This window comes from Schistocerca nitens, chromosome 9 (assembly GCF_023898315.1).
Source record: "Schistocerca nitens isolate TAMUIC-IGC-003100 chromosome 9, iqSchNite1.1, whole genome shotgun sequence".
Lineage (NCBI taxonomy): Eukaryota > Metazoa > Arthropoda > Insecta > Orthoptera > Acrididae > Schistocerca > Schistocerca nitens.
In genome coordinates, this window is record NC_064622.1 from 504,687,681 (window position 1) to 504,712,378 (window position 24,698).

Genomic DNA, 24,698 nt, shown 5'->3' on the forward strand with positions numbered 1-24,698 from the left:
AGTCACTTCCAGCCACTCATCCTCCCACCGACGCATGACCCGTGAGCTCAACAGCGAGGTGAGTGCATGCAGGGGGATGGCACATTGATATACTTGTGGATCGAGACACGCCTCCTTGGCTGCGAGATCTTCCCTTTCATTCCCAGCAATGCCGACATGCCCCGGAGCCCAGCAGAAAGCTACAACCTTCCCCAGTCACTGTAGTCAGAGGAGGGCATCCTGAATGGTCTGGACTATTTTGTCTGCCGGATACAAACGTTGCAATGAGTGAAGGGCACTGAGTGAATCAGAACAGACAAGAAATTTAGGAGAGGAAGAATGTCTCATGTGCTCCAGTGCCCGCAAGATCGCAGACAATTCTGCATCAAAGACAGTAAAAGTCTGAGGCAGTCGGACCTTGAGGAAACAACAGAGCAACCAACAGAATCCCCTTGTTTTGACCCATCCGTAAAAACAGCTACATAGTCGTGGTGCTCAGATAAAATGGCAGAAAATGCTGCATTAAAAACGGTGGCAGGAGTGCAATCTCTCTTGTACTGCAATAAATCTAAAATCACTCCAGGCCTCTTCAGTAATAGATGTTTGCCCATCATACTCATTACGTGTGGCAGATTAATCTACCAAGTCCCGTACGAGTTCGGGCATAGCGTGTGCGTTCACACAAGAAGTTCAATGGCCGGGAAGCCATATTTTAACTATATATGATGGTGTGAACGCACACGCTATGCCCGAACTCGTACGGGACTTGTTAGATTAATCTGCCACGAGTAATGAGTATGATGGGCAAACATCTATTAGGCGCATTACGAATGTAGTGGTGTGGACATGTTGGGAATGTGGATCTCACGGGGAGCGTGCGAGGGATAAGTCCCTGCAGACGCACTATCCTCTGTGCCCTCGGTGGCTCAGATGGATAGAGCGTCTGCCATGTAAGCAGCAGATCCAGGGTTTGAGTCCCGGTCAGGGCACACATTTTCAACATGTCCCCAGTGAAGTATATCAACGCCTGTTTGCAGCTAGGGTGTCTATTTAATTATCATTTTATATGAAGGTGTTTATTTAAACATATTTTTATGTCAGAGTATCCTCATTTGTTTTTAGAAAAAATGGGCTGAAATTTTATACATATACCATATATATATATACATACTGTTTATAACGCTTCAGTATTGATGGCTCTTAGAATAAAATATTTTTTTCCTGCTATTTTGTCAGAAACTGTCATTTTAGACCATACTGTGTATAAAATACAAGTTGCTTCTTGCAAAGAAACAAACAGCAATTAGCCACTGTTAATAATTTTATTTATTTATAATGCCATAACCAGTTTTGAACTGGCAGGTTCATCTTCATACGGCTGTTGACATTAACATTTTTTGTTGGAAAAAATAAATGTAATGTAGATGTAAACAGCCATCTGAATATGAACCTGTAGCCTTATTAATGATGGTTGGTTACAGTTTACTTCTTTGCTAGGTTTTTGGATAGAAATCAATTATGTGCAAGCAGAGATACATTGGTTTTTCAGTCTCCTGACAAATTCCAAATTGGCACTTAGTATGGTCCCTATTTCCCTCTTCCATTATTTCAGTATCCCTTTATTTTGCACCTACACAATGGATTTTTGGTTTGAAGGTAGCTATATTATGTATTATTACGCATCTATACAGGGGCGATGTTCTTGAGGACAACATTATGGAAATGGAAGAGCATGTAGATGAAGATGAAATGGGTGATACGATACTGCATGAAGAGTTCAACAGAGCACTGAAAGACCTGAGTCAAAACAAGGCCCCAGGAGTAGACAACATCCCATTAGAACTACTGACAGCCTTGGGAGAGCCTGTCCTGACAAAACTCTACCATCTGGTGAGCAAGATGTATGAGACAGACGAAATTCCCTCAGACTTCAAGAAGAATATAATAATTCCAATCCCAAAGAAAGCAGGTGTTGACAGATGTGAAAATTACCAAACTATCAGTTTAATAAGTCACAGCTTCAAAATACTAACGTGAATTCTTTACAGACGAATGGAAAAACTGGTAGAAGCTGACCTTGGGGAAGATCAGTTTGGATTCCGTAGAAATGTTGGAACACGTGAGGCAATACTGACCCTACGACTTATTTTAGAAGCTAGATTAAGAAAAGGCAAACCTACATTTCTAGTATTTGTAGACTTAGAGAAAGCTATTGACAATGTTGACTGGAATAGTCTCTTTCAAATGCTGAAGGTGGCAGGGGTAAAATACAGGTAGTGAATGGCTATTTACAATTTGTACAGAAAGCAGATGGCAGTTATAAGAGTCGAGGGACATGAAAGGGAAGCAGTGGTTGGGAAGGGAGTGAGACAGGGTTGTAGCCTCTCCCTGATGCTATTCAACCTGTATATTGAGCAAGCAGTAAAGGAAACAAAAGAAAAGTTCAGAGTAGGTATTAAAATCCATGGAGAAAAAATTAAAACTTTCGGCTTCGCCGATGACATTGTAATTCTGTCAGAGACAGCAAAGGACTTGGAAGAGCAGTTGAACGGAATGGACAGTGTCTTGAAAGGAGGTTATAAGATGAACATCAACAAAAGCAAAATGAGGATAATGGAATGTAGTTGAATTAAGTCAGGTGATGCTGAGGGAATTATATTAGGAAATGAGACACTTAAAGTAGTAAAGGAGTTTTGCTATTTGGGGAGCAAAATAACAGACGATGGTCGCAGTAGAGAGGATATAAAATGTAGACTGGCAATGGCAAGGAAAACGTTTCTGAAGAAGAGAAATTTGTTAACATCGAGTATTGATTTAAGTGTCAGGAAGTCATTTCTGAAAGTATTTGTATGGAGTGTAGCCATGTATGGAAGTGAAACATGGACGATAAATAGTTTAGACAAGAAGAGAATAGAAGGTTTCAAAATGTGGTGCTACAGAAGAATGCTGAAGATTAGATGGGTAGATCATATAACTAATGAGGAGGTATTGAATAGAATTGGGGAGAAGAGGAGTTTGTGGCACAACTTGACTAGAAGAAGGGATCGGTTGGTCGGACATGTTCTGAGGCATCAAGGGATCACCAATGTAGTACTGGAGGGCAGCGTGGAGGGTAAAAATCGTAGAGGGAGACCAAGAGATGAATACACTAAACAGATCCACAAGGATGTAGGCTGCAGTAGGTACTGGGAGCTGTAGAAGCTTGCACAGGATAGAGTATCATGGAGAGTTGCATTAAACCAGTCTCAGGACTGAAGACCACAACAACAACAACATTACACGTTTGTAGCAGTAAACAAAAATCCAGCAATTTTCCCAGATTCTTTGTAGAAAAAATCAAGTAAACTGTTTTAGCAGACTGTTTCAGCAAGCTGAAGTATGGAAATGACAAATTATACTAGTCAGTTAATATACAGAACCAAAAGAAAATAAGCTATGTACAAAACAAGGCATAAACACAAGTTTTACTTGGTCAATGAGGAACTAAACTATACTGCAAAAACTATAGGCACTGTTTCCTATCTCATGCAAACCATGATGCATGTCACACTATAAAAGGTACATCTATTGTTTGGTTAGAATACTATTGGGGGAAAAAATGCAGATACAACTCAAACAGTCATGCGAGTTGTATCTGCATATATATATATATATATATATATATATATATATATATATATATATATATATAGAGAGAGAGAGAGAGAGAGAGAGAGAGGGAAACATTCCACGTGGGAAAAATATATCTAAAAACAAAGGTGATGAGACTTACCAAACAAAAGTGCTGGCAGGTCGATAGACACACAAACAAACACAAACATACACACAAAAAATTCAAGCTTTTGCAACAAACAGTTGCTTCATCAGGAAAGAGGGAAGGAGAGGGAAAGACGAAAGGATGTGGGTTTTAAGGGAGAGGGTAAGAAGTCATTCCAATCCTGGGAGCGGAAAGACTTACCTTAGGGGGAAGAAAGGACAGGTATACTCTCGCACACACACACATATCCATCCGCACATACACAGACACAAGCAGACATTTGTAAAGGCAAAGAGTTTGGGCAGAGATGTCAGTCGAGGCGGAAGTGCAGAGGCAAAGATGTTGTTGAATGACAGGTGAGGTATGAGTGGCAGCAACTTGAAATTAGCGGAGATTGAGGCCTGGCAGATAACGAGAAGAGAGGATATACTGAAGGGCAAGTTCCAATTTCCAGAGTTCTGACAGGTTGGTGTTAGTGGGAAGTATCCAGATAACCCGGGCGGTGTAAAACTGTGCCAAGATGTGCTGGCCGTGCACCAAGGCATGTTTAGCCACAGGGTGATCCTCATTACCAACAAACACTGTCTGCCTGTGTCTATTCATGCGAATGGACAGTTTGTTGCTGGTCATTCCCACATAGAAAGCTTCACAGTGTAGGCAGGTCAGTTGGTAAATCACGTGGGTGCTTTCACACGTGGCTCTGCCTTTGATTGTGTACACCTTCCGGGTTACAGGACTGGAGTAGGTGGTGGTGGGAGGGTGCATGGGACAGGTTTTACACCGGGGGCGGTTGCAAGGGTAGGAGCCAGAGGGTAGGGAAGGTGGTTTGGGGATTTCATAGGGATGAACTAAGAGGTTACAAAGGTTAGGTGGACGGCGGAAAGACACTCTTGGTGGGGAGGATTTCATGAAGGATGGATCTCATTTCAGGGCAGGATTTGAGGAAGTCGTATCCCTGCTGGAGAGCCACATTCAGAGTCTGATCCAGTCCCGGAAAGTATCCTGTCACAAATGGGGCACTTTTGGGGTTCTTCTGTGGGAGGTTCTGGGTTTGAAGGGATGAGGAAGTGGCTCTGGTTATTTGCTTCTGTACCAGGTCAGGAGGGTAGTTGTGGGATGCGAAAGCTCTTTTCAGGTTGTTGGTGTAATGGTTCAGGGATTCCGGACTGGAGCAGATTCGTTTGCCATGAAGACCTAGGCTGTAGGGAAGGGACCGTTTGATGTGGAATGGGTGGCAGCTGTCATAATGGAGGTACTGTTGCTTGTTGGTGGGTTTGATGTGGACGGACGTGTGAAGCTGGCCATTGGACAGATGGAGGTCAACGTCAAGGAAAGTGGCATGGGATTTAGAGTAGGACCAGGTGAATCTGATGGAACCAAAGGAGTTGAGGTTGGAGAGAAAATTCTGGAATTCTTCTTCACTGTGAGTCCAGATCATGAAGATGTCATCAATAAATCTGTACCAAACTTTGGGTTTGCAGGCCTGGGTAACCAAGAAGGCTTCCTCTAAGCGACCCATGAATAGGTCGGCGTATGAGGGGGCCATCCTGGTACCCATGGCTGTTCCCTTTAATTGTTGGTATGTCTGGCCTTCAAAAGTGAAGAAGTTGTGGGTCAGGATGAAGGTGGCTAAGGTAATGAGGAAAGAGGTTTTAGGTAGGGTGGCAGGCGATCAGCGTGAAAGGAAGTGCTCCATCGCAGCAAGGCCCTGGACATGCAGAATATTTGTGTATAAGGAAGTGGCATCAATGGTTACAAGGATGGTTTCCGGGGGTAACAGACTGGGTAAGGATTCCAGGCGTTCGAGAAAGTGGTTGGTATCTTTGATGAAGAATGGGAGACTGCATGTAATGGGTTGAAGGTGTTGATCTACGTAGGCAGAGATACATTCTGTGGGGGCTTGGTAACCAGCTACAATGGCGTGGCCGGGATGATTGGGTTTGTGAATTTTAGGAAAAAGGTAGAAGGTAGGGGTGCGGGGTGTCGGTGGGGTCAGGAGGTTGATGGAGTCAGGTGAAAGGTTTTGCAGGGGGCCTAAGGTTCTGAGGATTCCTTGAAGCTCCGCGTGGACATCAGGAATGGGATTACCTTGGAAAACTTTGTATGTGGTGTCGTCTGAAAGCTGATGCAGTCCCTCAGCCACATACTCCTGATGTTCAAGTACCACTGTCGTGGAACCCTTGTCCGCCGGAAGAATGACGATGGAACGGTCATCCTTCAGATCACGGATAGCTTGGGCTTCAGCAGTGGTGATGTTGGGAGTAGGATTAAGGTTTTTTATGAAGGATTGAGAGGCAAGGCTGGAAGTCAGAAATTGCTGGAAGGTTTGGAGGGGGTGATTTTGAGGAAGAGGAGGTGGGTCCCGCTGTGACGGAGGACGGAACTGTTCCAGGCAGGGTTCAATTTGGATATTGTCTTGGGGAGTTGGATCATTAGGAGTAGGATTAGGATCATTTTTCTTCATGGCAAAGTGATATCTCCAGCAGAGAGTACGAGTGTAGGACAGTAAATCTTTGATGAGGGCTGTTTGGTTGAATCTGGGAGTGGGGTTGAAGGTGAGGCCTTTGGATAGGACAGAGGTTTCGGGTTGGGAGAGAGGTTTGGAGGAAAGGTTAAAAAAAAAAAAAAAGTCTAATGAAATCCTTCGTGAGCTAAGACAATATGGTTCATATGGTTCATATTCTTTGATGGTAAAGGGTTAGTTCAACATGATTATATTCCTCCACATCAAACAGTGAATCAAACTCTTTACATCAAAAACTTGACACATTTGTGACAAACAATTTGACATTGCTGCCCTGATTTGTGGCATTATCAGGACAGCTTCTTACTGCATGACAATGTGAGACTTCATACTACTTTATCTGTTAATATCTGGCCAGGCATTCTGTTATTGCCAGCCCACATCTGCTGTATTTTACCAACCCCCGCTTTGTGATTTTTTCTCATTTCAGCAAGTGAAAAGTAGCTGAAAGGAAAGCCTCACCAAGATATTGCAGATGTCCAATGGGCTGTGACAAATTAGCTTCCAAGCTATGAAGTTGGAAGTTTCTCTGCTTGCTTACAAGACCTTCAGAAATGTTGGCAACTGTGTACAGATAGCCAAGGGGACTACTTCGTTAGGAGCTATGATCATTATTTTCTAACTTTAATTTTCTATTTTAAAAAAAAATCTGTACTGGAACTTCTCTGATAAAGGGAGTATACTGCCTTAATTTAGTGTGTTGCATGTGTTGGATTGGAGACAAACATGTGGGTTGCATTTTTTTCATTCTCGATATAGAACTTTACATTTGTGATTGTCTGATAGCACACTGTTCAGTGTTAGTATGGGATGACATTACATGTTGATCTTTTACACGCTGCTGTGTGAAGTACGAAATGCTGACAAATGGAAGTATTAATGTAATTTTTGAGTGCTATAAGTTGTTAATTCACAAGGGAGTAAAATTAGCTAATCATATGTTCATTTGAATTTAAAAAAACCCTCAGGCAGGAATATATCTTTTTTCATGGCAAACCTTCAACCTTGCTTTTTTTCTGTACCTTCAAGATTGCACAGGGGCACTTGCACTATGCTACTGGCCTAGTGCTTCCACTTTATTATATCCTGAGTGATGAATGCACACTGAGATAAACCAATTGTGTTCATCCCCAGATTTATTTTCAATAATAACAAAAAAAGGAAATTGTATTCAGTGATCTCATACTTTGCTCTTTGTTTGCCTAAAGAACAATGATATGTGGCAATAGCCTATAAGAATTAGGTACAGTTTTAGACAACAGAAACATGATATGAAACTGTGTTCTTATATGCCTGCACAACTAAAAATTCTGACAAAATACTTTGCTTCGTGAGATATTGCATTATTACAAAAAAAAAAGCTTAAAATTATTTGTGTGTAGTTATCAATGCATTTGACAATTTTTTTTTATGAAAATGGGAATTCAGTCATTAAATTTGAGAGAGAGCAGTCAAGAGGAGAGAAGGTTTATGTTTTCTACAAACAGTAAAATCAGTTTCAGTAAAAAAATATTGTCTCCAGTGTTCATCAGTACACCTGATTCTTCCATTTTTCCCACCACTCTTTCCAATTGTGAGGATCCTATATCCTCTCACAAGAGAATGCTGTTACATTTTGTGACTTTTTTGTAAGATTACTGATTAGCATAACTGTAGAATATGTGTTACATTACTGCAGCTACAACTGGTTTAGCCATGTTCAGCTTTTAAGAATAACATTTGCCCACTCACAATGCTTTCTGATGTAGTGATTGTTTCTTTGTGTACACACTTGACATAGCACTGTGGTAGCAGAGAGATTAGTAGAGTTTGTCAATTGCCCTCGCTAATATGTGCAGTCTAATTATGTGTGCCATGTATGGCTGGGGTTTAAGGTTTCAGTGTGAAGTGATTAATGTAGTGTTGTGGCATGCAGGATGTTGCTAAAATTGAGTGTAGTTAAATTGGTTTTTAAATGAGTAATAACTTCGATAATAAATCATACCGTGTGTGATCCACCATTAACTGTTATCAAATGAGCCTTTTATTGTCCAATTCCACAAAGTTATCAGCAAAACTAAATACATCATTAGATCACTGAGTTGAGGAGGAGAGACACAGCACTGATTAATGTAGCATCATTCAGTGGGGCTCTTATACACTCATTCATCCACACTTCACTTACCAAGTCCCATGCATTCAGTTTTGGCACATATCGTCCCACAGGAAATGCAATACCATAACCACCATAAATGCCCCAGTTGAAAATGGACATCACAAGACCTCTCTTGTCCTCTGGAAAGATGTCTGACAATATTCCAGTGGCCATGGGGTTACAAGCTGATTCCCTATAAAGAAATGATGTCCATGAAGTTTATTTTCATTTATGCTTCACATACCCAAAATACAGAGACAGAATGTGAGTGAAAGTAGGATATATAATATGACTTACCCAGCAGCCATAACCATTCGTAAAATCACCAGTTGCCAGAATTCCTTCACAGCTCCCGTCAAGACAATTGCAATACTGAATATTAAAGTGCATATGGCAAGGCAGCGTACCCTAAAGTATTAGAAATGAAGGTAAATAAAATATTAGAAATAAAGAAAAGCTGAAAATGTTTTCATAAATTACCCAAAAATTGCACTATGAGACAATTAAAATGTGAACAACAGTCAATATACACTCCTGGAAATGGAAAAAAGAACACATTGACACCGGTGTGTCAGACCCACCATACTTGCTCCGGACACTGCGAGAGGGCTGTACAAGCAATGATCACACGCACGGCACAGCGGACACACCAGGACCCGCGGTGTTGGCCGTCGAATGGCGCTAGCTGCGCAGCATTTGTGCACCGCCGCCGTCAGTGTCAGCCAGTTTGCCGTGGCATACGGAGCTCCATCGCAGTCTTTAACACTGGTAGCATGCCGCGACAGCGTGGATGTGAACCGTATGTGCAGTTGATGGACTTTGAGTGAGGGCGTATAGTGGGCATGCGGGAGGCCGGGTGGACGTACCGCCGAATTGCTCAACACGTGGGGCGTGAGGTCTCCACAGTACATCGATGTTGTCGCCAGTGGTCGGCGGAAGGTGCACGTGCCCGTCGACCTGGGACCGGACCGCAGCGACGCACGGATGCACGCCAAGACCGTAGGATCCTACGCAGTGCCGTAGGGGACCGCACCGCCACTTCGCAGCAAATTAGGGACACTGTTGCTCCTGGGGTATCGGCGAGGACCATTCGCAACCATCTCCATGAAGCTGGGCTACGGTCCCGCACACCGTTAGTCCGTCTTCCGCTCACGCCCCAACATCGTGCAGCCCGCCTCCAATGGTGTCGCGACAGGCGTGAATGGAGGGACGAATGGAGACGTGTCGTCTTCAGCGATGAGAGTCGCTTCTGCCTTGGTGCCAATGATGGTCGTCTGCGTGTTTGGCGCCGTGCAGGTGAGCGCCACAATCAGGACTGCATACGACCGAGGCACACAGGGCCAACACCCGGCATCATGGTGTGGGGAGCGATCTCCTACACTGGCCGTACACCACTGGTGATCGTCGAGGGGACACTGAATAGTGCACGGTACATCCAAACCGTCATCGAACCCATTGTTCTACCATTCCTAGACCGGCAAGGGAACTTGCTGTTCCAACAGGACAATGCACGTCCGCATGTATCCCGTGCCACCCAACGTGCTCTAGAAGGTGTAAGTCAACTACCCTGGCCAGCAAGATCTCCGGATCTGTCCCCCATTGAGCATGTTTGGGACTGGATGAAGCGTCGTCTCACGCGGTCTGCACGTCCAGCACGAACGCTGGTCCAACTGAGGCGCCAGGTGGAAATGGCATGGCAAGCCGTTCCACAGGACTACATCCAGCATCTCTACGATCGTCTCCATGGGAGAATAGCAGCCTGCATTGCTGCGAAAGGTGGATATACACTGTACTAGTGCCGACATTGTGCATGCTCTGTTGCCTGTGTCTATGTGCCTGTGGTTCTGTCAGTGTGATCATGTGATGTATCTGACCCCAGGAATGTGTCAATAAAGTTTCCCCTTCCTGGGACAATGAATTCACGGTGTTCTTATTTCAATTTCCAGGAGTGTATTTTTGAGACTATTGAAAGATTGTTCATTCATTCATTGTGTTTTGTAAATTCATCATAATGCAGAAGTTTCATGTATATGGAACAAGTCACAGTATGCATTAACAGTAAGAAACCATAATTAGAAACTAAATCTGTACAGTTTATTAAAATAAACTATTTGTACTTTAGTACATTTAACATACTAAAATTAGCAGGAAAACTGGGACTTTAAATAAGCAACTACTTCTTCAGTTATATTAAATATTTATCATTTATATGTATTTTAAGCTTAATACTCATCACACTGATATTTACAAAAGAAAACACTTATATAACAACAGATGAATGAATATTATTACTTGTTATGTGAATAAAGGTAACACACACACACACACACACACACACACGCACACACACAGAGACAGACACACACAAAAACTGGTTGGCTGTTGACTGTCAAGAGGCTGATAGGGAGACTGGATTATCGAGAGAGAACTGGTGGTTGTTTGGACTGGGCAGAATGCATATGAAGAATTGGAATGTGATACTGCAGGAAGTAAATTTCAACTAAAATTGACTTTTGAATATTAAATGTTATCAGCATATGTATAGATGTGATAAAATAACAGAACTATGCAAATGAAAATTATTTTCACAATATTCCAGAATTTTTCCCGTGGTTTTCTTTCTTTCTGTTTTTTTTTCACTATTACTAACAAATAAAAAATATCTTGTTGACTAAATTCTCTGTTGATGTTATCTTATACTTTATTAATTTTTCAGAAACCTACTACTTACTAAATAAATTTACTGAATGTTGTTGTCAACATGGAGTTAGCATTGTCAAAATCTGGAACCTATTTCCCAGCAATCTGCTGTGACAAACTATTTACTAATTTTATCATTTTCCTAAAGAAACTGGTAACTGAAGAAAAAATATACAGAAACATGGGAGTATTCTGGGTAGTTTGTGAGGTGTGTTAGTTACTGGTTATATTTGCATGTGTTATAATGAGTAAATTTTGGGCAGTTTTTAAAAGTAATTTTGGCTGAATGAAGGATATTTTGTGGTATTTTCCTGTGTTATAATTATCAAGTGCTTATGAATATTTGCTCATTTTTGATTATCAGAAACTGGGTTTTCAGTTTGACTACTAGATAGTTCAACTGAATTCTTCTATCACTGAACACCAAGTACCCCATTGCACCATATTGGCTGATTTTACAAGGACAGATCAGTCACTCTTCCAGATTGTTGCCACCTGCAGCTACTGTAAAGGCTGCCCCCCCCCCCCCCCCCCCCCACTTTTGAAGGAAACACAGGCTTTTCTGCAGGTACACCTCCATTGTGGTTGCACTTATGACAGGGGTATCTCTCTCATTGAAGCATCCAAACCTCCACACCTTACCAACGTCCATGGTTTATGGTATCAGTAAATAACCCATTTTGGTTGTTATATATTTAGATTTTCATATTGGCTGTATTAGTATACTGGCAGTGTTTTCCCATTGCTAAATTAAGAGTTGTCTGATTTTTTTAAATTTATGGTTATGTACAGCTTCCTTTCTTCTATCCCCTGTTTAACAATGTCTTAACTCTTAGGCTAAGTATAATAAAATTCAGTTTTGTTAAGAGCACTGTAGACTGAGTACTGTAAGAGTACAGTAGACCCAGAAGAAGACTGCTGCAACCGCAGCCGAAACGTTGGTTTTTCTCAAGCAGCAGTAGTTTTATACATTATGATATGGTACCACACCCAGAAAACTTTTATGCTGACTGACTCTGGCTGCAGAAGCCTACACAATTATGTGGTAATATCATTAATAACTTATATTCTGGTATCAAGTTGTACTACAGAAACAGAACTGGAGTGAAAAAGCTGACATGAATACATTGTTAATAATGAAACCAAAGTGTCATGTGTTTTAACTTATACTAGAGTACAGATAACAAGCATGCACATTTACTCTAACAAGTAAACCAGCACTGGCAAAATGTGACACTTGCCAAAAAGAAAATAAAAGATAAAAGTTAAAAATCATTTGTTTTATCAGCACACAATTTCTATACAAAATGTTCCAGATTTGTTCCTGTGACAGTGAAATTTGACACCATCACTTCCCAGTGTAATATTCCTATGCAATGTAATATTATTGTAATAACTCAGGTGTGAGTACCAGTGATGATGCACTACCGTAATTGAGACGACAGCGCTCTTTGCTGTGGAAAAAAAAAAAAAAAAAAAAAAAGCATCTAGCCTCTTTTGCAATTGTTGGAGATAAGGAATGGCTATTGGAGCTTGTTATTTTTTCTACACTGTGGTAAGTTTGCATATAGATATAATTTGAAGTGCTGAGGAGAACAACTTGTAATCGCAATGATCAAGAATAAAAAATTTCTCTTATGAAAAAGAAGGTGAATATCATCTATGAACTTTTATTCGATGTTGGATCCTCGGACCTTCACAAAAACTATTAGTGTGTTTAGCAATACAGTGCATAGTGATTTCTTCACAAATTAACAATACTGGGCGAATCTGCTACTATCACAGTTGGAACGCTGCACAATATTTCACCATCAGCTCGTTTGTTCAAGACGTTTCCTAAGTGACCAGTTTGTTAGTCAGAAGATACCACACCACCACTGTTATCAACCTTCTCATTCTGAAAGTGTCTGCACAAAATCTTATGGTGGCTGTGAGTACTTTAGCTGCCAAGAGAGATGGAGTCTTCATTGTGAGTTGTAGCAGTTTTCTCCAACTTTGCCTGATGTTCTCTGAGAACCAGAGAAACAAAACCCTCTGATGGCCAACTCATCCTGTACCTAACCTAGTCTCTCCTTATAGCAGCCCTGAAGGAAACATAATCATCTATAGTCAAATTTTTTTTATGGATTTTTATCTTAGACAGGAAAAAATTTTAAAATGCATCCAGGGTCTAAATGTAATGTACTTTGATGGTAAGATATTCTACAAGCTTCCATCTAACATGAAGCAAGAAACTGGGAATCTCTCTCAATTAAAAAGAAAATGAAAAATGTACCTCATTAGCCACACTTTCTACAAATTATTCGAATAACTAGCTTCAGGAATTGAAAAGTTCTGTTAGGTAAACAACATACAGCACTGGAAAGTTCTGGATGGAATAACAACAATATGGCAAAGATAGACTGCTTCTCAGTACAAGAGGAGGCATTCCAGAAATGCTGCAGGATTTCCTGTCCGTCTTCAGATCCTTATGCACATCCCAGAACCTTTCCCCTGAGTCTATCACTCTCCTCACCTCCCCCACTGCATTCACTACTAACTTCTACATGTTTCCCAGGATGTTCTATTGTGGGCAGTTACTGTGCCCCCACAGAGCGAATATCTGCCTTAGTGGACTGACACTTTCAGCCCATTACCTGTAGCTAACCTTACTGTATAATAGACATCAACCATTTCCTTCAGCAGTTCTTCAGAGTCTGTGTTCCTGTACCACCTGGCACCATGCTTCTTACAAACACAACACCCATGACCTTGGCAGTGATGAACAATATCTTTCCAAATGTGTGACTGGCTCCAAACATACAACCTCCTCCCTGGTCACCATGACCAAGCATGCCCACACCCACACTTATTACTCATCACCTACAAACAAATATGTGGTAGAGGAACAGACACCTGCATGGCACCACCCTATGCCAACCTATTCGTGGGCCATATAGAGGAATCCTTCCAAACCAACTAGAAGCCCTTCAACTGGTTCAGATTCACTGTAACATCTTCATGATATGGACCTCCAGAACCTCGACACCTTCTCCCCCATTCACTTCACCTGGTCCACCTCAAAGCCAACAAGCCACCTTCCTCGATGGATGGGTACATCAGTATCTCCATCCACATCACACCTACCAACCACCAACAATACACCTGCTTTGACAACTGCTACCTGTTCCACACCAAGAAGTCGCTTCCGTGATTTTTGCATCTATAGTGACAAGCACTACCTCTCCACTTATACCAAAGGTCTTACTGAGGCCTTCACAGACTGGAGGTAGCCTCCCATCCATCTATGGAAACGGATCTCCTGTGCCTTGTCTCTTCTGTCACCCATCATCTCCCACACACCCTTATCCGGCCACAAAGGAGCACTCCTCTCATGACTCAATAGCATCCAGGACTGGAGCAATAGAATGACATTCTTTGCCAGGGTTTCAAGTACCTCTCATGCACAATCATGCCAGAACTGTGCACCTGCAATCTCACCTGAAGATGGTGGCCAGTTGGACCATCGAAATAACGTGTCATCAGGACAATGAAACCTGGCCACATAACTTTGAAGAGCATCTCCAGTTCTTCTGAATTGTGCACATGGGCACACTCCCTCAAACACATCATTCATTCCTGTAACCCTGCTGATCTCAACCTCCTCTAGTCCCTGCCTCCACCCACCTGTCCCCTTTCTGCTCCTACCCCAGAACTACACACACTTTCTATCCCACCAACATATCTACTAGCTTTTCCCTCTTCTCTACTTTTCTCCTTTTTCCTTCCCTTCAACACCTCCCCCCATCCCCCTTCCCATATGAAGACCCCAGAAACAGTGGCCATGTTTTTGTGAGTAGTGTTTGTGTGAATGTGTGTGTGTTTTCTAGTTTGTTCAAAAGCTTAATATTTTAGCAGTCTCGCTTATTATGCCTGTCTACCACTCAACACCTCCTCTCTGTGGAGAGAAGCAATCTTTCCTTCCCATACTGTTGTTGACAAATAGCATTGTTTGTTGTATTGCTATATGAGTAGTATCTATGTCCTGCAAATGAACTCAGTAGTTGCAGATATAAAAATGTTTTATTTGAAACATACTATTCTATTTTTTTTCATTGTAGCAGCTTTCTTACTCATTTAATTTAGCTGGCATAAGCATGAACAGTACTAAGTAGTATAGTGACAGTTTATTGTTAATATAATATGCATAATAAGTACCTATGATTTTCTTGTCTATTGTTAATGCATAGCTTGAATTGTTCCCCATCCCTGAAAGTTCTCTTTATCGATGTCATCTATGGGCATGATGAATAAATGAATGAATGAATGAATGTTTGAATGAATCATGTAACCTCATCTGTCCTTAATATCAAATTTTTGTTCTGCATCATGTGTAGAAACATAGTGAATGGTATCTACTTACATGTACAATAAACAATATTAACATTGCAGATTGTGAGTTTTTCTTTTATGTTGTCTCAGAAATTCTTTTGTAGCTGGCCCTTTTACAGGTATCTAACTTAAGAAGCACATCACATCTAGATTAAATCATTTAAAAACTAAAAGTGGGGCACATTACAGTTTTTTAATGATTTACAGTCGTTAACAACCTCAACCAACTATTTGCAAACTCTATCAAATTGTTATCTACATAATGTAATGTATGCTATCACGTTTTGTCTGACTCACCTGTTGAATCGATCAGCCAGAATACCCATGATGACACCGACCACTGTGAACACTGCTATGAAACTTGGCCCAGCAAGGATTTGATAGTCCAAACCTTGTCCATTGTATGTCCACTCACAATAAGGTGTGCCATTTATATTGAATTCCAAACACCTGTAGAAATAAGTTATAAATAGTGAACTGAATACTAGAAAACCAAGTGACAAATGACTGTCTTCTCCTTTCAGTATCATGAATGGGAATAAGTAGTTGGGTTCACTTGATGTTAACGTCACAGTGAACTGACAAACTTAAGCATTTTCAAACAATGGCAAATTCAGGATGGAATAATGACAATATTATGAAAAGGATAAACTGCTACTCACCATATAGCAGAGATTGTGAGTCACACATAGGCACAACAAAAAGGCTGTCAAACAAGTAAGCTTTTGGTCAAAAATGCCTTGATCAGAATTAGACAACACACACACACACACACACACACACACATTCATGCAAATGCAGTTCGCACACATATGACCATAGTCTCTGGCTGTCAAGAGCAGACTCTGAATCTGGCCTCAGCAACCAGAGACCCACTCACATGTGTATGTGAGTTGCGATTGCTTTGTGTGTGTGTGTGTGTGTGTGTGTGTGTGTGTGTGTACATGTGTGTGTGTGTGTGTGTGTGTGTGTGTGTGTGTGTGTGTGTGTGTGTGTGTGTGTGTTGTCTACTTCTGATCAAGGCATTTTTGACCAAAAGCTTACTTGTTTGACAGCCTTTTTGTTGTGCCTCTTTGTGACTCGGCATCTCTGCTGCATGTTGAGTAGCAATCTATCCTTTTCATAATATTGTCAAACTTAATAATTTGTTAGTTATTATGTGAAAAGTAATGACTATAGTGAATGATGTACATGTAATGTAATGTAATGTTTATTAGATCTGTAAACAACATAAATTATGTACATCAAGTCAAATTCTGTCTGAAACATGGAATAGTGTACATGTGTCTAATAACTAGCATTTTGCAAATTATACTTGCATATATCATTATTCTAGTCATATACAGTATAATATTAAATTACAATTTTGCTTCCAACAACTGTGCTGTTTGTATGTATATTTCTATATGGTTTAAGTGTTTCCTTTTCTCTCTTTCAAGAACTAATTTTGTAGTTTACATGAGCTGCATCACATTTTGCACATAATATTACATTGGAATTTGTCTTTCACTGTAATCCACATAAAATCATGTATACTATAGAAACACTTTCCTACCAAAAAAGTTTTGAGAGATTTTTTGGAAATCTGTTTATTGTTTATCTCTCTCAAGTCTGAAGGAATTTTTCTGGGGCTTTTGGTCTTGGATAGGATGGCTTTGATTTGAATTTCATGGTGTTGTGATTGGGACCATAAAAGAAGTTCAATTTTATTGTGTCATGGTTGTGTCATGTCTCGATATCTTGAGTAACAGGAACATATTTGAATTTTGTCCAGCATAGATGTTCGTGCATGTAAGAGGAACCTTGCATAGAGAGCATAATTTGTTCCAGAATCTTACTCATAGTACAAAATACTCATTAAGCAAAACAGTTTATCCCATATAAATTAATGTAAAACATGATAATGTGTTCCACACAGAAAAAACACTAAAGTTTTATCTTACTCATGCCATTTATTCAAAGAAAATTATACATACAGTATTATCTACTTTATTATTCATGACATATAGCCAATTCTTTTTACTATGAAGCTGTCCATAGTCATTTGTTTCTGCCGACATTTCAGCACTTGGCAAAAATGCAATACAGCATTATCATCAAATAAATTTATAGCACACTTAGCCAGTGCTTTATTGGAGTGATCATTTTCAATGTACAGTGCAACTGATTCCAATGATTTCACCATTTCTCTTACTGTGCCAGAAGAGTGCTGCTTTGCTGTTACATCCTCCTCCTCCTCCTCCTCCTCTGAAGAAATGCTCTCCACAACTTCCTGCTGCCAAACACATCAGCTCTTCGGTGGTCATTTCTTGGCTCTGACCTTCCACAAGCTCATCAATATCACTGTTATCCACTTCTAGTCCCATGCTCTTGGCCAAAGACACAATCTCATTGACTGCAGGCTCTGCAGGTACTGACTCAAACGCCTCAGAGTCACATTTGACTATGCACTCTGGCCAGAGCTTCTTCCAAGCAGAAGTGAGAGTTCTCTTGGTAACCCCTTCACATGCCTTTTTGATCATCTTGATGCAGGCAAGATGTTGAAGTTCCAAAACTCTCTGAGAGTGAGATTGGTAGCTTCAGTCAACTCAAAGTGATGCTTGAAAAGTGCTTTAGTGTAGAGCTTTTAAAAGTTGGAAATAATCTGCTTGTCCATAGGCTGGAGTAATGGAGTGGTGTTGGGAGGCAGAAATTGGATCTTGCTTAAATGAAATTCTTCAAGGACATAGTCTTGTAGGCCCCAAGAATGGGCAGGAACATTGTCCTTAACAAGCAAGGCATGAAGTGGCAGATTCATATCAAGAAAATATTTTTTTACCTAAGGACCAAACACTTCATTGATACAACCACAAGAAAGATCATGTGTCACCCAAGCCTTGTTGTTGGACCTCCACATCACATTTAACATGCTCTTCTGGACTTTATACTTCTTGAAGGCTCATGTAGTTTCTGGATAGCAAATAAGCAACAGTTTAATTCTCAAATTGCCACTTGCATTGCACAGAATAGCAGTGTGAGATGGTCTTTCATTGGCTTGTGACCAGGCAATGGATTCTCCTCTGCTGTTATAAAGGTACACTTCAACATCTTTTTCCAGAATAGATCTCTCTTGACACAATTAAAAACCTGTTGCAGCAGATAACCCTCAGAATCCATGAGCATCTGGAAACTGCTCTTGGAGTTCTCTGCTGCCTTTGTGTTGGAGCTGGCTGCTTCACTGTGCCTCACAATGCTGTGGACGCCGCTTCTTCTCTAAAACTTCTCAAACTACCCATGGCTTCCCTTAAACACTTCTTTTGGCTGCTGATGATCCTGGCATCTTCTTAAAGTCAGTGAAAATCATCCTCACCTTCTCACGAGTGATGTTTGCATTAATAGTGTCACCATATAATTGTTTTTTCATTTATGCATGTAAGCAGCAACCTTTTGACATCATCCAGAATACAAAACCTTTGTTTAGATACTCTTGTCACACCTTTTGAACCATCTATCTCCTAAACCTTGCCATTGTTCTTGAGATAGTGCTAAATCAGCAATTCTCACACCAGATTCACATTTTTCAATGATTTTACGTTTCATTTCTAAGGTCATTTTCTTTCTCTTATGGTTGTCTTCTTGCAGCTTCATCTTCAGGCACATTTCTATGAAGGTTATTCAAATTTGCACAAAAAAAAAAAAAAAAAAAAACAACAGTGTGAACACAAGTTTCGAAAAATGTATGATCACAAGCTGCACTAAGACGGTAGCAGAAAGAGCACTACACCCAGACTGCAGTACATACTAAAGATGTTGTTCTTAGGCCACTGCTGACAATGAAAGGTATTCATATTGTTGAACATTCCCCCTGCCATGTGTGAACAGCTGGTGACGTTACACTAAATCATCACCCACTATGTGAAACATCACTCTTTAAGTGAGTAATTCTTTTTGCAATTTGTTTTGTTTGTTATGAGAATTGTGCATTATGGGAGGGGCTTGTTAAGTGAGAGTCCACTGTATATGTTTGGTAGAGTTAGCATCTTAAGTGATTTAAATGCTGCCCTACAGGATTCTCTCTGTTTAAGATTATCTATCATTCTTATTGCTCTTATCTGCATTTTGAATACTCTATTAGCAATTGTTTCTGAGGTGCCTCCCTAAAAAAATATGCCATAACTTAATGTAGACTGAATTAGTACACAGTGTGTCATTTTCATAATATCTGTGTCTTTTAAGTAGCTCAGTTTGTGCAGGACACAGAGATTTGAGCTGAGTTTTCCACTTTCTATGTGCTTATCCCAATTTACATTTCTAGCCCAAGGAATTTAGTGCATGGTAGTTATCTACAATGCTGTTGGATCACAACTGTTAGCATCATACTTGATAATGGCATAAAAGCTGAAATATGGGATAGAACAAAAGATAAATATAATAATACATAGTCCAATGGCAGTTTACTCTTTAAAAAATATTTTAGTAATTTTATTATGCAAATTTATTTCAGTAAACTTTTGGGTAACACTATTTACTTCCAATTGGCTTTTATTCCCAGATTTTCAATAAATTATTAGAGGCAATGAAAAAATAACAACTCTGCTAACACTGGCACTGACACTGGCAAGTGAGATGGTCAGTTCCCTTCTTATAGAGCAGTTTACAAAAATCAGTGCATGTAAATACTGAAATGTTTTCTTTCTTTGCTGTTATCGAAACCAGAAGGTGCTCTGTATGCCAACTTTGTCACTGATGAGTCATTAAAATCAAATTTTTCATCGTGCCATCTCTTATAAATCTTATCAGTGTTGTTGAAGTGCCATCAACTGAAAAATGACATCCACAAGCATCTGTCTTCACATGTTCTGAAGTGTAGCAGTAGCACAATTGAATACCTGCATTATGCAGCAGATTTTGAAATGTATACAAGTTAAACCCAAGAACCCTCTCCCTTAGCTATTTTGAAGTACATCATGGAGTACACAGTGTCTTTTCATAATGTCTCAAGCCATTCCCACTTCAGTATGCACTCTGCAGGAAGCTATTTTGCTGCTCGCCTTTTGTATTTTTGTCAAATGAATGTATCTATATGGCCTTTGTAAGCTTTCTGACTTATTTCCATCTGAATTACTGCTTATCTATTGGCTAAAAAGGGTTGAGTGCACCCAGCTCCAAACCATTGCACCACAGGAATGCATGAAGTACTCACTAATATTTACACACAGCTTTCCAAAATAACTAATCAGTAATAATCACACAGATAAGGAGGAGCTTATTTCTTTGCAGTTTGACAGAAAGATTCGTAGATACCTTTTAAAGACTTGAGGATTGATACAGTACTCTCAGATGTGTGAAATTTTAACAAGGTAGGGCTTGTAGCGGCATACATCAGCACGCATTTTCAACAAGCCATCAGCTGATTTGTTCAACGTAGCCATCAAATGAGTTCATGCACTGGCCACCAGGAGCACTGTGTTATTCTCTCTCTGTTGCAGTGTGACAATCCATTACTACTGACTTTCCAATATAGAACTTCAATTATTTACCATTCGAGTGTGGACAATTCAGTTTAATTCTGTAGCAATTGTATCTGTCCTTTTTTCAATTATTGTTCAGATTACAGCTTGACATGTCTAGGCAGTGAGTCTGTATAAGTTTCTGTGGTTGTTCTAAATAAATATTCTGATCTCAGTACACCAGAATTAATATTTCATGTCTGTGCCTGACTCAGTTTATGACTGCTTATAACATTCAGTTTGGGACTATCAACTAGTGGTGATCCTGACATGATCCAGTCAGTGTGAATAAGCCTGCAATACCAGAGGAACTATGACCAACTTCTCAAGTGTCACAGCTTTTCAAGGTGGTAGGCGTATCCAACCTATCAAGACTTATAGCACCCCCTCCCCCCCCCCTCCTCGCCACCCCCACAATTTTGCCCACACTATCCTGCACTATGATTTGCTCAGGTTGAAGTAAGTTCATCTGCACTGGAGTAACCTCAGACTCGACAAAAGTCACTCTAGTGGTCAGCCAACTAGTCCATCGTAACACATGAGGCAACTACTTACACGGGAAGACACTGAGGACAGAAAGCCAGCTTTTGTCTGTGCAGCAGGGTCAACACAGGTGTGGTACCAGATACACTGCTTCACACACTGTGGAGCAGCTGGCTCCCCACCCAAGTAAAGGCTATTGTAGTGTCCCAGACCGAGGGGCCACTAGGTGTTGAAGCAGACGCGGCAGACAGACATGAGGAAGTGATTGTGCTACCCCTTGCAGAACAGCAGCAGTAGTGTGCAACACATACAGTGACACACATGTATTATGACTGAATTATGAATGAGGTTGATGCCCTAAGCATTCAAATCAGTGAGTTACTCTCTTGTTGCAATGCTAGAGGACACTTTCCGCAATATAGCCACCGCTGGACATGAACTCACGAATCAAATTTATCGAAACATTGTTCACAACTAAACCAATCCAGAGTGGCTATTTGAAAGGGCAATTCTGGGAGCTACAAATAATATTGTCAAGAATGTCAACATTAATATTCAAAAGAAAATTCCTGGTGAAGAGAGAATATACAGGCAGGGTTCAATTTGGATAGTGTCCTGAGGAGTTGGATCATTGGGAGTAGGATTAGGATCCCCAAACCACATTTCCTACCCTCTGGCTCCTATCCTTGTAACCGCCCCCGGTGTAAAACCTGTCCCATGCACCCTCCCACCACCACCTACTCCAGTCCTGTAACCCGGAAGGTGTACACGATCAAAGGCAGAGCCACGTGTGAAAGCACCCACGTGATTTACCAACTGACCTGCCTACACTGTGATGCATTCTATGTGGGAATGACCAGCAACAAACTATCCATTCGCATGAATGGACACAGGCAGACAGTGTGTGTTGGTAATGAGGATCACCCTGTGGCTAAACATGCCTTGGTGCACGGCCAGCACATCTTGGCACAGTGTTACACCGTCCGGGTTATCTGGATACTTCCCACCAACACCAACCTATCCGAACTCCGGAGATGGGAACTTGCTCTTAAATATATCCTCTCTTCCCATTACACACCAGCCCTCAATCTCCGCTGATTTCAAGTTGCCGCCACTCATACCTCACCTGTCATTCAACAACATCTTTGCCTCTGCACTTCTGCCTCAACTGACATCTCTGCCCAAACTCTTTGTCTTTAAATATGTCTGCTTGTGTCTGTATATGTGTGGATGGATATGTGTGTGTGTGTGCGTGAGTGTATACCCGTCCTTTCTTCCCCCTAAGGTAAGTCTTTCCGCTCCCGGGATTGGAATGACTCCTTACCCTGTCCCTTAAAACCCACATCCTTTCGTCTTTCCCTCTCCTTCCCTCTTTCCTGATGAGGCAACAGTTTGTTGCGAAAGCTTGAATTTTGTGTGTATGTTTGTGTTTGTTTGTGTGTCTATCGACCTGCCAGCGCTTTTGTTTGGTAAGTCACATCATCTTTGTTTTTGGATATATTTTTCCCACGTGGAATGTTTCCCTCTATTATATTTATATGTATCTTTGTAGATTATTAAGGTCAGTAGACCAAAGCATCTAGAATGCAGGAATGTCTGCAACTTCTGGGCACATGTTGGCTTGTCCGCCACTTCTTTGTCGGTATTGGAGGGAAATGGATGTGTTTATGTGACAAGTGCAGTATAATGCATTTAGAGTATCAATGTTCATAGTGTAAATGGTGTAGTTACTAACAAAAAGTACGAATAAATATAATTTTTAGCTGAAAGTATTTCAGAGCCGGTAGTGTGTATTTCAAACAGGAAGAAAGCCCAGGCCATGCTTGTTGGAATTATTATTTTGCAGACAAAACTTCGGGAACCCCTAGACAAATGAGATCTGCAGTGTGTAATCTTTCAGCAGCTACTAATAAATAAGTCTTGCTGAAATTGTGCTGGAACTACTCGTATCATTCTCATTCAAAAACACGTGGTGAGAGTGTGGTCCTACCACAATATACCACCTAAGATTCCACAGTTTTTCAGTTATCTAATAAAAGAGATAGGTAACAACCAGTACACAGTCATACTACCCAGAAATCTCAACTCACGAACATTATGTAATGGAACGAGGATGATCGTCAAACGGCTATCAAATAACAAACGTCAAAGCTGAACTTATAACTGGAAACTAGAAAGGACACACACTATTTATCCCCAGAATACCACTGATCTCTTCTGAACTGCCATTCCAATTTTTAAAAAACTGCAATTTCCAATCAAATCTGTCTACTGTTTTACAATTAACCAAGTGAAAAAGACAAACATTAGAATATTGTGGTGTCAACCTAAGAGACTCCTGCTCTTCTCACCACCAACTACGTGTAGCTTGCTCTTGTGTAGGTAATTTGAAAAATTTGTACATATATACCCCAGATAACAAAATTAAAAATGTTATAATTTCCTGTCAGCTTAACACTGTGTGCCAGACTGGGACTCAAACTCGGAACCTATGCCTTTCGTGGGCTAATTGTGCACGGTCTGCAGGGGAGCTTCTGTGAAGTTAAGAAGGTAGGACACAAGGTAGTAGCAGAACTGAAGCTGTGAGGACAGGTCACAAGTCGTGCTTAAGTAGCTCAGTCGATACAGCACTTGCCCGAGAAAGGCAAAGGTTCCGAGTCTGAGTCTCGGTCTGGCACACAGTTTTAATCTGCCAGGAAGCTTCATATCAAGGCATGCTCCACTGCAGAGTGAAATTTCATTCTGGATGAGAAGTGTTGTTCATAAACAAGTATCGTAAACAGTTAGAATATGTTTTCAATAAAAAAAAATTTCTCTCTTACAATTTAAAGTTTATACTTTTACTTCATTACCACATAACCTCATATCAGCTCCCCGAGTGAAGCCAGGTATCCCAGCTAGTGAAGTAATAAACCTGAAATCATGTGTTTTAGACTTCTTATTGGAAAGTTGATCTAAATGGATAGTTGGAGCATAATGTCTCCTGATAGGCTATGGGCCTACAGGTTCTACATACAGGCATGTTGCTGCAGCAATATCTTGGGGCATTATTCCATATGACATTGTGCAGAAGTTTCCATTTAACACAGGATGTTGCTATATCAGTTTGTGAACAGGACCTTCACACCACCATGTGAATTTCAAAACTTATCAAAGATCTTCTCTGTAATTTTAAAGATTATCTAATCCTTTTCATGTGGGTGCACACCACATTCTGTCCTAATGTGTGGGACGGACCTTTATAACAGGTGAGGAGGATCT

General features: G+C 40.8%; 1 protein-coding gene across 2 annotated transcripts in view; it reads right to left on the bottom strand.

Annotated features, from left to right (window-relative positions):
- The window catches only part of LOC126203533 (D-xylose transporter), a 385,124-nt gene that overhangs the window by 17,300 nt on the left and 343,126 nt on the right, over positions 1–24,698 (bottom strand). For both annotated transcript variants that reach the window (XM_049937858.1, XM_049937857.1), the window contains exons 3-5: positions 15,763–15,915; positions 8,692–8,802; positions 8,425–8,587 (exon numbers count right to left, since the gene is read on the bottom strand). In XM_049937858.1, the coding sequence (XP_049793815.1) occupies positions 8,425–8,587; positions 8,692–8,802; positions 15,763–15,915 (427 nt within the window). The remainder of the gene's footprint in view (positions 1–8,424; positions 8,588–8,691; positions 8,803–15,762; positions 15,916–24,698) is intronic.